This window comes from Ostrinia nubilalis, chromosome 1 (genome assembly GCF_963855985.1).
Source record: "Ostrinia nubilalis chromosome 1, ilOstNubi1.1, whole genome shotgun sequence".
NCBI lineage: Eukaryota > Metazoa > Arthropoda > Insecta > Lepidoptera > Crambidae > Ostrinia > Ostrinia nubilalis.
In genome coordinates, this window is record NC_087088.1 from 17809951 (window position 1) to 17823508 (window position 13558).

At 38.7% G+C, this 13558-nt stretch overlaps 1 protein-coding gene across 1 annotated transcript; it reads left to right on the top strand.

Moving 5' to 3' along the window:
* The first annotated feature begins 37 nt into the window (after positions 1-37).
* Positions 38-3879, top strand: LOC135076546 (uncharacterized). Its single transcript, XM_063970993.1, has 5 exons — positions 38-210; positions 674-795; positions 2666-2764; positions 3121-3231; positions 3769-3879. The coding sequence occupies exons 1-5, from the start codon at positions 189-191 to the stop codon at positions 3877-3879; spliced, it is 465 nt and encodes a 154-aa protein (XP_063827063.1). The 5' UTR covers positions 38-188.
* Positions 3880-13558: the final 9679 nt, after the last annotated feature.

The window sequence follows — 13558 nt, forward strand, 5'->3', positions numbered from 1 at the left end:
CCATAGCCGCCTGAATCAGTTGTCAATTAAAAGTCAAAAATTTACCAGTGCACAACAAATTCGATTAATTTAATTTTTTCAGGATTTCTAATGAAAATTGTTTTGATTTAAAAGGTTCTAAAGTCTGTTCTTGGTTTGTCTAAAATTTGTGTTCATCAAGATGGATTTTTTAAGGGATTTACACAGATATGCCGACCGCTCTAAAAATTGGTAAGCTTCAGCTCACCATCATGGTCTACACAAGGCCTACACACTATCGGCCACAGTTTCAGCTACATCGTCTCGTTTTATCGCAAAGAATTACCATTTGATGAGAGCAAGAGAAAAAACGGAAATGAGTAGTTGGAACTGTGACCGATAGTACCTATGTAAGAAGGTATAAATTCATTTTATAGTAACATTAGACGGTGATCATTCTGGGAACTAGCTTGTCGTAGCGGACGCTCTTATTAACCTACCACTGATATAGTCACCAGAGAATTAATTACATATCAAGCAGAAAAAACATTCTTGAAACACGTCTAATATTTTACCATGCAGCCACCGTAGGTATAACTATAGACACAAATAATACTATCACTGCAATTTCAAAGTATCTACAGTAGCCAGGGTCTACTTTAAACTCCAATGAAGGTATAAGATTACTTATTAATTTTGAATTAACTAATTGCAGAGCACCGCAAGAGGAGGCATTTGTACAAGCTGTTGACGTACGCAACGGAGCTGGTAGATGATTTCTCGGATACCATGTCAACAGACCAGTACCAATGGCAGCGGACGATATTAGGGCATAACGTAAGAATTTCCTATTTTCAAAACACTATCGCCCGTATTCACAAACATTACTATGAGATCTCACAGTGCGCGTGGATGCACAGGGTGACACACGAACCAATCACAGAGCTCTATTCAACGCTGTGCGTTTGATTTGCTGCTTCACTTAAGAAGGCATCGTTTGTGAATACGGGCGTATGGCTCAGTTACACTATGCGGGAAAGACCGAGACGAAGCGCGAGCACGCACGCCGAAGTATGGACGACTCATGGCGAAACTATTTATTATTTAATGTCTTGATCAATTTCCCGCATAGTGTAACTACACCATTAACATTAGTTGATGGCTCCATTTGTTCTATTTACGTTAATGTTACTGGGAGAAAGGGACTAAATTGTTAAAATTGTCATAATTAGGTAATGTTCATTTGATATTTTTAGCCATGTTCTCACTATCATATGCTCATGGGGTCATCACATGGTGACCGCATTACTACTACTTATTGATGTCAAACTGAAAGAGATTGTGATAAATCAAGCATAAATAAGCTGCATCTAAAATGTTTTTAGAATGATGGGATAGCATATGAATGGTCTGGAGATCACAATATGATGATAAAATCTGATGGTAGTCAATATACAACTTCCCTAGAACCCATTGAGCGAATGCGCACACTAGGCGACTAGACGCGGCAACTAAACGCCTATTCTTTTCAATTTCATATAAGCGACCCCGCCCGCGACTCTATCGTGACGACCAAGTCGACGATGAGTCGCCGCGTGTAGTCGCCACGACGGTCGACCAGTGTGCGCTGTCGCTAAAGTTTAATAATTATGTATCCGCCATTTGACAGCGTCATATTTTCCTGAGGTTCCCGATTCCTGGAACTTATGATTTGCAAATGGCACGTCTCAAGAGTGATTTCACAAAGCTATTGCCTAATGAAAATACATTTATACGCAGAGAGCTTATTAATATTGACAGAGTTAAATTGAGTGTTTAAAATAAATTGGAACTGATCAATTTATCAATTTGCTACGAGTACATTATCGCGTAATAAATTGACTTGGTGGCCCGTAAAATGTAGTGCATATTTTTCACCCATTCGATATTGAAAGTTAACGTAGTGGTGAGATTTTAATATTTCATGTTGGACCCTGGAGGGTGTATCGGGCCTAGGGTTGCCTGGTGTCCGGATTTAGCCGGACATGTTTGGCTTTTTACAGTCTTGTCCGGCCTGTCCGGCTTTTGTTAGGCTTTTTATGTGGTTGCCGCGCTAGCTGAAAGTCGAGTCACAGAATGATATAACACTCGTAGGCTATGACACTAATTGTACCCCTCCCTCCGTGACATGTTTGGCTTTTAGGGTAAAATGTCCGGCCAAATGAAGCACGAGAGTCCGGCTTTTTTGTTTTTGGATCTGGCAACCCTAATCAGGCCCACAGGCGTTTATTAATCTCTCACTCATTTTTGGGATGGTGGTGTGAATAGGATAGATTATGGCCGACGGCAAAATAGGTTTTTAATCTGAGTAAGCTATTCAGAATTATGGGTTTGCAAATGTTATTATTTTTTAGTATAAACGAAGTGAATATTTATGACTAGCGGCCGCCCACGACTCCGTACGCGTGGATCCCGTTTTATCCCCTTAGGGATGGAGTTTCGTAAAATACTTTCTTAGCGGATGCCTACGTCATAACATCTACCTGCATGCCAAATTTCAACCCGATCCGTCCAGTGGTTTGGGCTGTGCGTTGATAGATCACTATGTCAGTCAGTCAGTCATCTTTAAGTTTTATTTTAGATTTTCGGAATGAGATGTGTATCAAACATATGAAATCTAAAAGTATTACGTGTGAAGTCAAAATTAAAAGAAAACTGGTTGTTCCAGTTCAGTGTATCCCGTACGAGTGGTCAATGCAACGGCGAGAACTGTTCAAATATTATGAACGTGTTCCGATCCTGGCTGTACGGGCATGAAGATGCTCAGGTAAAGAATTAGCTACCTTTTTGCTGAATTGATTTTTCTGCTGAATTTTGACTTTTCTTTAGATATTATCAAAAACCGATCAGAGAATTGAAAATTAGAGGAACATTGTCTTATGTTAATTTAATAGTAACACTAACCTATTCTAAATAATAAAACTGTCCTCTAGGTTTTCTGCAAGAGGTCGCTTTATAGCGATAAGACCGTCTCTTTCGACATTTGTTTTATCAATCAATCTTTTGGACATGTCAAGTTCAATCTTTTGGACATTTCTTTCCTTTTCTTATGTAGTATACAAGAAAGTGTGTTATATAATTGTATTATTTCTATACTTGTCTCTACACCCTGTATGTTACCAGGTGATGCTGGCTAGCGTACTGGTGGTCATCGGCTTGTGGTGGTTGGTGCGGCTCGTGCTGAACCTGCTCATCAACCTGGTCTGTCCGTTGCTGGTCGTTCTACTAGCTGTGGTAAGTTCTTGAAGGGATACCTTGGTATCCCCTTGGAGACCCTTGGTATCCCCTTGGTATCCCCTTGGAGACCCTTGGTATCCCCTTTAAGATCCTTGGGTCTAAGGGAGGGTTTCCCTCTTTGTAGACCAGTTAAAGTAAAATAAAAAGTAATTTATTTCCATCAAAAGGTTTACAGGCAATTTATTTTTCTTGCGGCTGCTGCACTAAGCTGTGCTTGTGTCGCGGTCTACGTTTGGTTTTCAATTCTTTTTGAGTATAAACTTTCTGATTTCATAACCTCGTGGCTTAGTCTTCATATTTCATTCCCAGCATCGCAAACTCCTGTGTAGCCTTGTGTTGTACTTTGACCGCCAATAGATACCCAACTTTTGAAGGCCTAAATTAGGCCGTCACAGGATAGATGGTATCTTTTGATTTTAGGAATTTGAGAAGGTTACATAGATAATTTTTGAAATGAAGTTTTATTCGTATAGTTCACTATTTAGTAAAAAATATTTCAAAATACGTCACATAACTACGCTACGTTTTTCGTAGATGTGCGTGCCCCAGCTTCGTTCCCCACTGCTGGGACAAAACTATCCAGCTGTGGCGAACCTACTAAGGAATATCTTACTCAAGATGGCCGAAAACATCAAGACTCAGTGAAAAGATTGCAGTGTGGCGTCGGCGTGGCGTGGCAGATTATGGAATTTGAAATTTTATGGTGGTGTTATTGAAAATTTATTGAAAAAACGCAATGTTGTCTTTCATTTCATAAAAGGACCTTTTGTAGGTACCAGGACTCTGTTACTACTAGTATTGGTTTTGTTCCCCAGTCGATTAAGAACGAGTTCCCAAGCAACTGCACTCAGGAGGATTTGATGAGTGCTGCTGAGTTTTGAGCTGACACTGTGTAGGTTTGTTGTCGGCACAAAAAGAAGAAGAAGTATTAAATTCTAGTTGATTCTCAATGATAAGTGTGTATTCACGTTTTTTATTGAAGAAACAAACAACATTTTGTAAGTACAACTTTTTACTATCGCTTATTACAAATGACGCGTCGTGAAACACGTTGTAACTTGAATTCTAAAAGATAACATCGTCCCATAATCGTGAACAATACTATTGTTTACTTCTCCCATTCTCAGCTTTAGAATTAGAGACGTTTATGACGCGAATATAAAGAAAATTTCAATAAAACCCAGGAAACGCACATTTTATTCGTCAAGTAATGAGAGACTGCGGGCATTGTCGTAAAGTGTCCGGAATTTAGGCGCTTTCATTTGACAACCGAAATTGAACTCGAGGGATTCAAATTCAAAGTTGATTTTTGTAAATTCAAAGTTGCTATGGTAACAGCGTGGCGCGTGGCGTAAAGGAGAATTATGAAATTGAACGATGTAAGAAATCTTAAAGATAAATTGATTTTTAGATATTTTGAGAGAGTTGGTACAAATAAAAATATTAATCCTGGTGAAGTCAATGGTGAAGTCAATAAGCTGTACTGTGTTTTTTAAGGGATTTTATTTATTATGTATGTTATACTAATGTAGGACCCGCCTTATGATAGTCGTTACACGATTTTTTTATATTGAATAATTTCTTAGTAAATTCTTGGTCTTAAATTAAAATATTTCGTTTATTTCTCCGGGTGAGACCATGTAATGACGTAAACACCGCTATGCCGCTATGTGGTGTAAAGTGACATTGTCGCGTATTTAGCTCATAAAGGCGCTGTATAACGCAGCGGAGGGCGGCACCTTTACAAACGCCGTAACCGACAATCGTAAACTGACAATTTAAGCTCGACGCAAATGCACCACTGACCACAGCCATCGGTGGCCAGCGAGTCCAGCGACGGCGACTTAACACACTTTTTAATGTATTTTGTACTAGGTTTTTTTTGCCCGCGGCTTCACCAGCGTGAAATTTAGTTTGCCACAGATCGTCATAAATTATAGCCTATATGTTATTCTGGGTTATAAAGAATAATACTGTAAAGTTTCATCAAAATCTGTACAGTAGTTTTTGCGTGAAGGAGTAACAAACATCCATCCAGACTTTCGCATTTATAATATTAGTAGGATAGACGCGCCGCATACGTGTATCCGCTGGCCGTCACTCGCTACAGTAGTGTCCGCAACTCGACACTATACAAAAGTGTGTTAAGTCGCCGTCGCTGTCCACCGGTGGCTGTGGTCGGTGGCCCATTTGCGTCGAACCATAAGGGCTTAGGGCTGACAGAAGATAGTAAATGGACTCACTTATCACGCGAACGAGATTAAGGATTGATTCTTGCAATTGCAAAAAAAAATAGAAAATCCCTAAGGCTCGCTTGCACCATCCTATTTTATTGTTAACAAACGTCAAAAATCTGTCAAACTCCATACAAAAAACACCGGTTATCTTCAAAGTTACGGTCAAAGATTAGTAGTGCAACAAAGCCTAAAACTTGCGGCTTGCAGGTGCCACGCATGGGGGCAATCCCGCGCCCGTGATTAATGAAATCTGAACGATATTAAAACACTCTCATTATCATCATCATTTCAGCCATAGGACGAGTGTCGCAGCGTAGCCCGTTTCGGTCGCACGTTCGCTACTGTCTAATACCGTGTTACGTTCCCGCGATAAGAAACCGGTTTGCCGCTCGGCGCGGCGAGCCTGCTATACGCGGCTCGGGCCGGTGTTTACATTATGAATGATAATAATGGTTTAATTCAAGACGCAGATGGAGTGTATGTTAACTTAATGATCGATGGAGTGGAAGATGTAGGAGAAAGAGAGATTGAGGACCGCACACAAGATATTAGGAATACGGAATACCAGACACAATTGGAAAATCGGGGAATTACTGAGGACAACATGGAATGTACGGAGGATAGTTTATTACGAGCGGAAAAAAGAATGCGCACTGTAGATGAAGAAGAGATTTGGACACAAGTTACTAGAAGTGGTAAGAGACGAGTACGGGAAGTGAGAGGCACAATGAGAGAAGCGGTGGAGAATAAAATAGAGATTTGTGTAACAAGTAAGGAAGCCTTGCCTAAACAATTCGCATTGGCACGATTACTCAAAGCTGAAAATATTAAAGACATATCCAAAGTTAAATATGTTAACCCGTTTAAAGTCTTGATTACTTTCGATAACGACACCAGTGCAAGTCAACTTTGTCTTAATAAAACCTTTTTGGAGAAGGGCTGGAAATGCCAAAAGACGCTTGAAGTGGGATTGTCGTATGGGGTACTGAGGGACTGTGAGGTGGAGTTAGAAGAGAAAGAGATTTTGGAAAGTTTGTCATCACCTGTAGCGGATATTATATCAGTTAAGAGGCTCAACTATCGCGATATAGATGGAAAGTGGACACCAAGTGGCTGTGTGCGAATATGTTTTCAAGGATCATCACTGCCAGCTTTTGTCTTTATTCATGGTATCAAAACCAAAGTAGACCAATTCAAATTTCCAGTGACCCAATGCTCTAAGTGTTGGCGCTTTGGTCACTCAGGTAAACTGTGCCCTTCTCGAAAACTAACGTGTCCTAAATGCAGTAACAATCATGCAAATTGCGAATCCCGAATTTTTAAATGCCCTAACTGTGGAGGCCAACACATGGCCATGTTCAAAGGATGCCCAGAATACTTAAAAGAAAAGAAAATAAGGGATATCATGGCGGAATTCAATTGCACTTATAAAATGGCAATAAACATGTACGTTCCAACATCACCACGGCCTTCACCAAGAACTTCACCACAGACTTCACCAGTAAGAAACAATCTAGATACACCCCTGTCTCCTAATGAGAGAGCGGACCAGACCCCATCTGTGAATAGCTCTTTTCCAGGCGAGACTGAGAAAACTCCAATTAGTAATAAAAACACCCAAAATAAAAGAAAACAAACCGGGGAAAAACAAAATACACAAAAAAACAGAGAACAAACTCAATCTGACTGGGAGGCTATGGCTTCAACAATGGAATCAACATCTTCATATATTGCTCCGAACAGTGATGACCAGGAAACAAAGGAAGTGAGGCACGAACCAGAGTTACTTCAACGTCTAAAGGAAATTATATTTATGAAGAAATATGACTTGAAAACTAAAGTTAAAATGACAGTGCAAGTAGTTGGAGAGTGGATTTTATCATATTTAATAAATAATATCAAATATGTGTCACTTTTAAAAAACATATTTGATGGTTAGGACAACTAAACACTTAAAATTAAATATAGCACAGTGGAATGCACAAAGTTTAAGACCTAAGTTAGTAGAATTCGAACAATTACTATGTCAAGAAAATATACACATAGCTGCAATAAGTGAAACTTGGCTAGAGCCTGATAGCAGTTTACGAGTGAATGGTTATAATATATATAGAAAAGATAGGGATGACTCGTACGGAGGAGTTGCAATAATGATTCACTATTCAATTCAATCGCAAATAGGCCAAGTGCAATATTGTACGGGCGGGATGGAGGTTATCAGTGTGAGGGTGTTCAACTGTGATCAAATAGATAACATAATTGCGGTTTATTGTCCATCATACGTACAAACTACTCAGCGGGATTGGGATCTGATATTTAGCTCAAGTACGCGTAAAACCCTGGTATTAGGAGATTTTAATGCCCACCATTCAAATTGGTCTTATAAAACCGATGTAAGAGGTGTACAAATTTTTGACTCGCTTATAGATAATAACTTAATAACACTAAACGATGGCAACCCTACTCGTATAAAGCTCGTAAATGGTTTAGTACAGAAATCATCACCTGATATCTCAATGGCTTCTTCTGATCTGGCAACTAAATTATTATGGTATGTTACATGTGAATCCCTTGGAAGTGACCATCTGATTATTAAATTAACAACAAATATTGAACCTACTTGGTCACCTCTTATAAAAAGAAACTTTAAAAATGCCGATTGGTCTTCTTACACAAAAGACATTCAGGAAAATCTTGTTAATTTACCACTCCCCCATGATAATCAAGAAGCATATGACATGCTTGTAAATATTATAAATAAATCAGCAGACAAATACATTCCTATAGTTAAAATTAATATGAACCCGGCTAATAAATTCTCCCCTAAACCATATTGGAATACAAACCTCTCCAAAGCGGTCGCTGAACGCCGTCTTGCACTCACAAAATTTAGACGTAATCCCTGTCCTAGGAACTACGATGAGCTTAAATTAAAAATCAGGGAAGCTCAGAGACTAATCCGTAACGCTAAAAGCGAGAGCTGGCGCAACTTCTGCAGTTCTACGGATGAAGTATTGTCTGCTGGGGATTTATGGCGAAAAATGAAATGGTTAAAAGGATACAAAACCCGCGGTAGTTACGTGGACATGGATAAAGCAAGTGCCCTGCTTCACAGTTTAACACCTGACTACGTTCCTCCATGTCCGCCTAGGTGTATTTCTAGGAACGAGGTATTGGAAGATTGCATCACGCTTCATGAACTCGAGAGCTGTATTAAATCAAAGGACACTGCCCCAGGGATGGATGGTATTTCCTATTCAATGATCAAGAAGCTCCCTTATGTATGTAAACACATTGTATTAGATTTATTTAATAGATTTTTAGATACTTGTTTTGTCCCTGAACAATGGCGTAACATATCGGTGATACCAATCCCAAAGGCTGGCCGAGATCCTAACTCATTGTCATCCCTACGTCCTATCTCATTAATTTCCTGTCTATGTAAAATCTTTCACCATATCTTAAACAGGAGGCTCGAGTGGTTTATAGAGAAAAATTGTTGGTTGTCTGATAAAACAGTAGGTTTTCGAAAACAAAGGTCCTGTATAGATAGTCTTAGTCGATTGGTGTCAGCTATACAGATTGGTTTTTGTAAAAAGCAAGTTACCGTTGGATGCTTCCTGGATATTAATAATGCGTATAACAATGTCAATGTGACGTCTCTTATTAGTAAATTAGATAGTCTTAATGTGGGTGCTAAAATCTGTCAATACCTCTGGAATTTTTTAAGTAATCGATGTCTACAAATTAAAATTGAAAATACTGTGTTAAGTAGAACCACTGGCCGAGGTCTAGCACAAGGGGATCCGTTATCCCCCTTACTATTTAATATTATTACAATAGAAGTGTGTGCCAATTTGACTAATATTGATGTCTCCCAATATGCGGATGACTTTGTCTTGTACAGCTCGGTGACCAACGCCCGGGAGGCCAAAGCTGCATTACAGGCGGCTTTAGATAGTTTTACAATTATTTTAAATGAAATTGGGTTGGAATTTTCTCCAGAAAAGTGTAAAGTATGCATATTTACAAAAAAATCAAAAAGAATATCAATAAACCTAAATATAAATAATCAGCCTTTACAGACGGTAGATAACGTGAAGTACTTGGGAATGTGGTTGGACAGGTCGATGAGATGGACTAAACATGTAAATGAACTTATTGTTAACGTTTTAAAATATATCAATATTTTTAAGGTCTTAGCAGGTTCAGGCTGGGGAGTTCACCCTAAACATCTGAGGAAGCTATACATATCTACTATCAGAAGCCGGATAGACTATGGTAGTTTTCTTTACGATATGTGTTGTAAGACTCATTTAGGGAAATTAGATAAAATTCAAAATCAAGCTCTCCGCGTCATAGGCGGTTTCATCAGGAGCACTCCAATCCACGTTATGGAGAGTGAACTATGCCTCCAACCTTTAGAACTACGCAGATGGTATCTAGGTGCTAAATTTTGCTTAAAATCAAAATCTTTTTCTGATAACCCCACTTCTTGTCTATTAGAAACTTTATGTGGTCTTTGTGAAGCTAACTTATGGAAAAGGAAAATACCGGTATTGACCATACTTCATAAGTATATAAAATCTAAACCTGTCAGCAATGTTAAACTATTGGAAATGTTCTCCTTAGACACTTGGGTAAATAATATATGTTTGGATAAAATTGTAAACCATAGTATTCCATCGATGGAAAAGGCCAAGCAAAAATATAATGTAGTCAAATTAAGAAAATTGTGCACAGAATACCTCAATACTAAATATTCAGACTCTTGGCCGATTTATACTGATGGCTCAAAACAAACAAATGGTATAGGAGCTGCATTCTTAGATACTAACACTCGTAGCTCAATGAAATTAAAGATAGATGCGAACATTTCAATCATGCACGCGGAACTAATCGCTATTGCTGAAGCATTGTCATACATTACCACACTAGATTACGACAACTTTGTTATCCTAACAGACTCAAAAAGCTCGCTACAGCATTTGGCTCGATGCACCTCGGTAATACGAGGGCTACCGATTGCCTATGACATTTTGAAATCAATTCGCTCTCTATTGATGCAAAAAAAATTGATTACACTTCAGTGGATACCGTCTCACATTGGGCTCTCAGGTAATGATGAAGTAGATACATTGGCCAAGCTAGCCTGTCTGGATGGTGAACAATTTTCTGTAGTTCCATTTCACACTGAACATATTTCTTCTATTAAAATAAGGTGCAATGAATTGTGGCAAGAATACTTTGATAAAAGGTCAGCAGAGAAAGGTATATGGTATAGAACTGTTCAACCGCATCCTTTGAGTTCTCCATGGATTGATTGTGCTCTTAGTCGAAATTACATAACGATGCTGTTAAGACTCCGTTCCGGTCACATTCCACTGAATAAGTTTGCTTTCATGATGAGAAAGGTTCCATCCCCTAATTGTAGTCAGTGCAACGTCCCTGAAGATGCATATCACGTTATGGTGGAATGTGTCCGGGGGCAGGTATTGAGACATATTTATTTCGGAAGTAGACTTAATGTTTTGGGTGCCTGTAATGAAGCTTTGTCTTCCCCTCTATCCAAAGATGCTATGTATTTATGTAAAATTGTCAAAGAGTGTTCAGATAAAAGAAATATCTAGTGTAAGATTGTTTGTGAATGCTATTGAGCGACATGTTCACTCAGTGAACAAGCTCATAAAATAAAGATTTAAAAAAAAAGCCATAGGACGTCCACTGCTGAACATAGGCCTTCCCCAATGCTTTCCATGTTGATAGATTGGTAGCGGCCTGCGTCCAGCGCTTCCCTGCTACCTTTACGATGTCGTCGGTCCACCTTGTAGGTGGACGTCCCACCTCTACTTCACGTTAAAACACTCTATTTCAGTGGAAAACTTTCAAAATGTTGTAGGCGTTTCATTATATTTTCTCCTTGTTAAATATGTATTTCAGGCAGACAGTTAAGTGCTAAAATCATTTATTATTCAGGGGCAGATTAGCTTGCGCCTACAAGTATAGCGTAAAGTAGAGACTTGAAGTACGGGTTGGAAAATTAATATTGAAATCATTGCTAAAAATAGGAGATTAAGGCAATAGGTGAAAATACTAATTGCCGACTATTAATAGACTGAGGTGGTTGGCCAGCTATAGTTACGGGATCGAATAAGTTGGTTTTAATCGATCATATGGTTTGTAATTCAAACTTGATAGTCATTTTATAAACCGGCACAATTCTTAGGGTACAATACATACGTAATCAGGTCGGCATTAATCCGCACATCTTAATTAATCAGCGGTGATATGTAGATAAACGTTTGGATACAAAGAGTACAGTTATTTCGGGCAGGTCTTGTTATTCGGCAAAGCCAAGCAAGTTCGACAAATACTGCCGAACTAACAATGCCGGCCCTACTATATGTGTAGCAACCCTTACTGAACCTCTAACATAACCTTCTAACTGTAGGTAGGTACTACATTTTTTCCTGTAACCTATCTTTGACGTCAGAACTCCGAAGGATAGACGTAACTAAAAGCCACTTATTTTTGATTATCTAGTAAAATGGGTGATTAACATTAATGCTATAATTATCTGACCTTTATTCTAAAGGGCCGTTTTCATTGGAAAAGTCAGTATCTAGCTAGGTGCTTATGCATTGAGCAGATTTTTATTAGAGGGGGTTAAATAAGTTGTGGGTCATCTGAAACTTTTTTGACTAAGAGAGGGCAATGAAACTTTATCATCTTATCACCTATTGATAGTAAGCGAAGACAGTTCCATAAACATCACCAGCATCAAAATAATTGCCTAATCATTGCATCCTATCCTGCTATATCAATCGAACAAATTAATACTATTTTAAATGAATCTGTCAGATAACCAAATTTTCTGCTAACTAAGATAAATAGAACTGATTTCTGTCCAAAAGCCGTAATCCTGCCTCCAATTAACTAATAACAAAACAACAATACCGTATTCTCCCATTTAACCCTGAATACCCTGACCAGCCTTTTCTTCCTCAAATGGCAGAATAACTCCAGTGAGGATGTTCCTTAACATCAATATCTCTTGGTCCACAATTAAGGTCCACTCTCGAGTGGCAGCGTAATTACAGGCATCGAAAATTACAGTGGAAGTGTGGGGCATCTCAGACGCGAGGGCCAGCGAGAACCGCCAACAAACTACGACGTATAAAATCTATATATATGTTACAGGAAATGTATGAAATCCGTCATTGTATACAATTCCTAGGAATTGTGTATAATTCCTAAAATCACCCGGAAATGTGTGATGTAAATTATATTAGACACATTTCCTAGGAAATTTACACATTTCCTAAACAGCAATCGGAAATGTATAAGATTTCAATGAATACGCGTGGACATGTGGTGCGAGGGGAGGGTATTGCATCATCCGATTACGCGGGGTCTCTATTGAATCGCCAAATTTTTGTACGCCTAATATTGTCTACGGCACACAAATTTTAAGGCTAAATTTTTTTTACACAAATGTACACAACATTATTTTTATTTCGCCACTTTTTTTTCTCCGAAACTTAAACAGCGCTAGGCGGCCGTTTACCGCGGCAGCTGTGTATGTGTAAGGTCGCAAGTCTAACCTAACCTAACCGAGACTTTGTTATCCAGCTACAGGCGTACTAAAACCTTCATGCCAATAATAGTTTAATAAGAGAGATGTTGAAATTAGGGATTTCCAATACTTATGCGTGATGCCGAAAAAAAGGTATGCCAATAAATTTTAGGCAAAAATTTTTTTCGGTCAAAGTATAACAACTGTCAGGCTAAACAATAATAATTGTGAGAAGTACCTATTGGCCAATGTGGTTTGGCTAAATGAAATTTTAGGCGTACCGAGGGGCACCCGATCACGCGATCGCGCTAGTGCCGCTTAGTTTTATACATTTCCTAATACAGTATTGGAATTCTATAAAATTCCTAGGAAAAGTATACATTTCCTAGGATATGTGCGTATTAAAAAATCTCTGAAGCAATATTTTATACATTTCCTAAATAGCTTCGGAATTGTATACATTTCCTAGGAATAGCATACAATTCCTAGAATTCATACATTTCCTGTAACA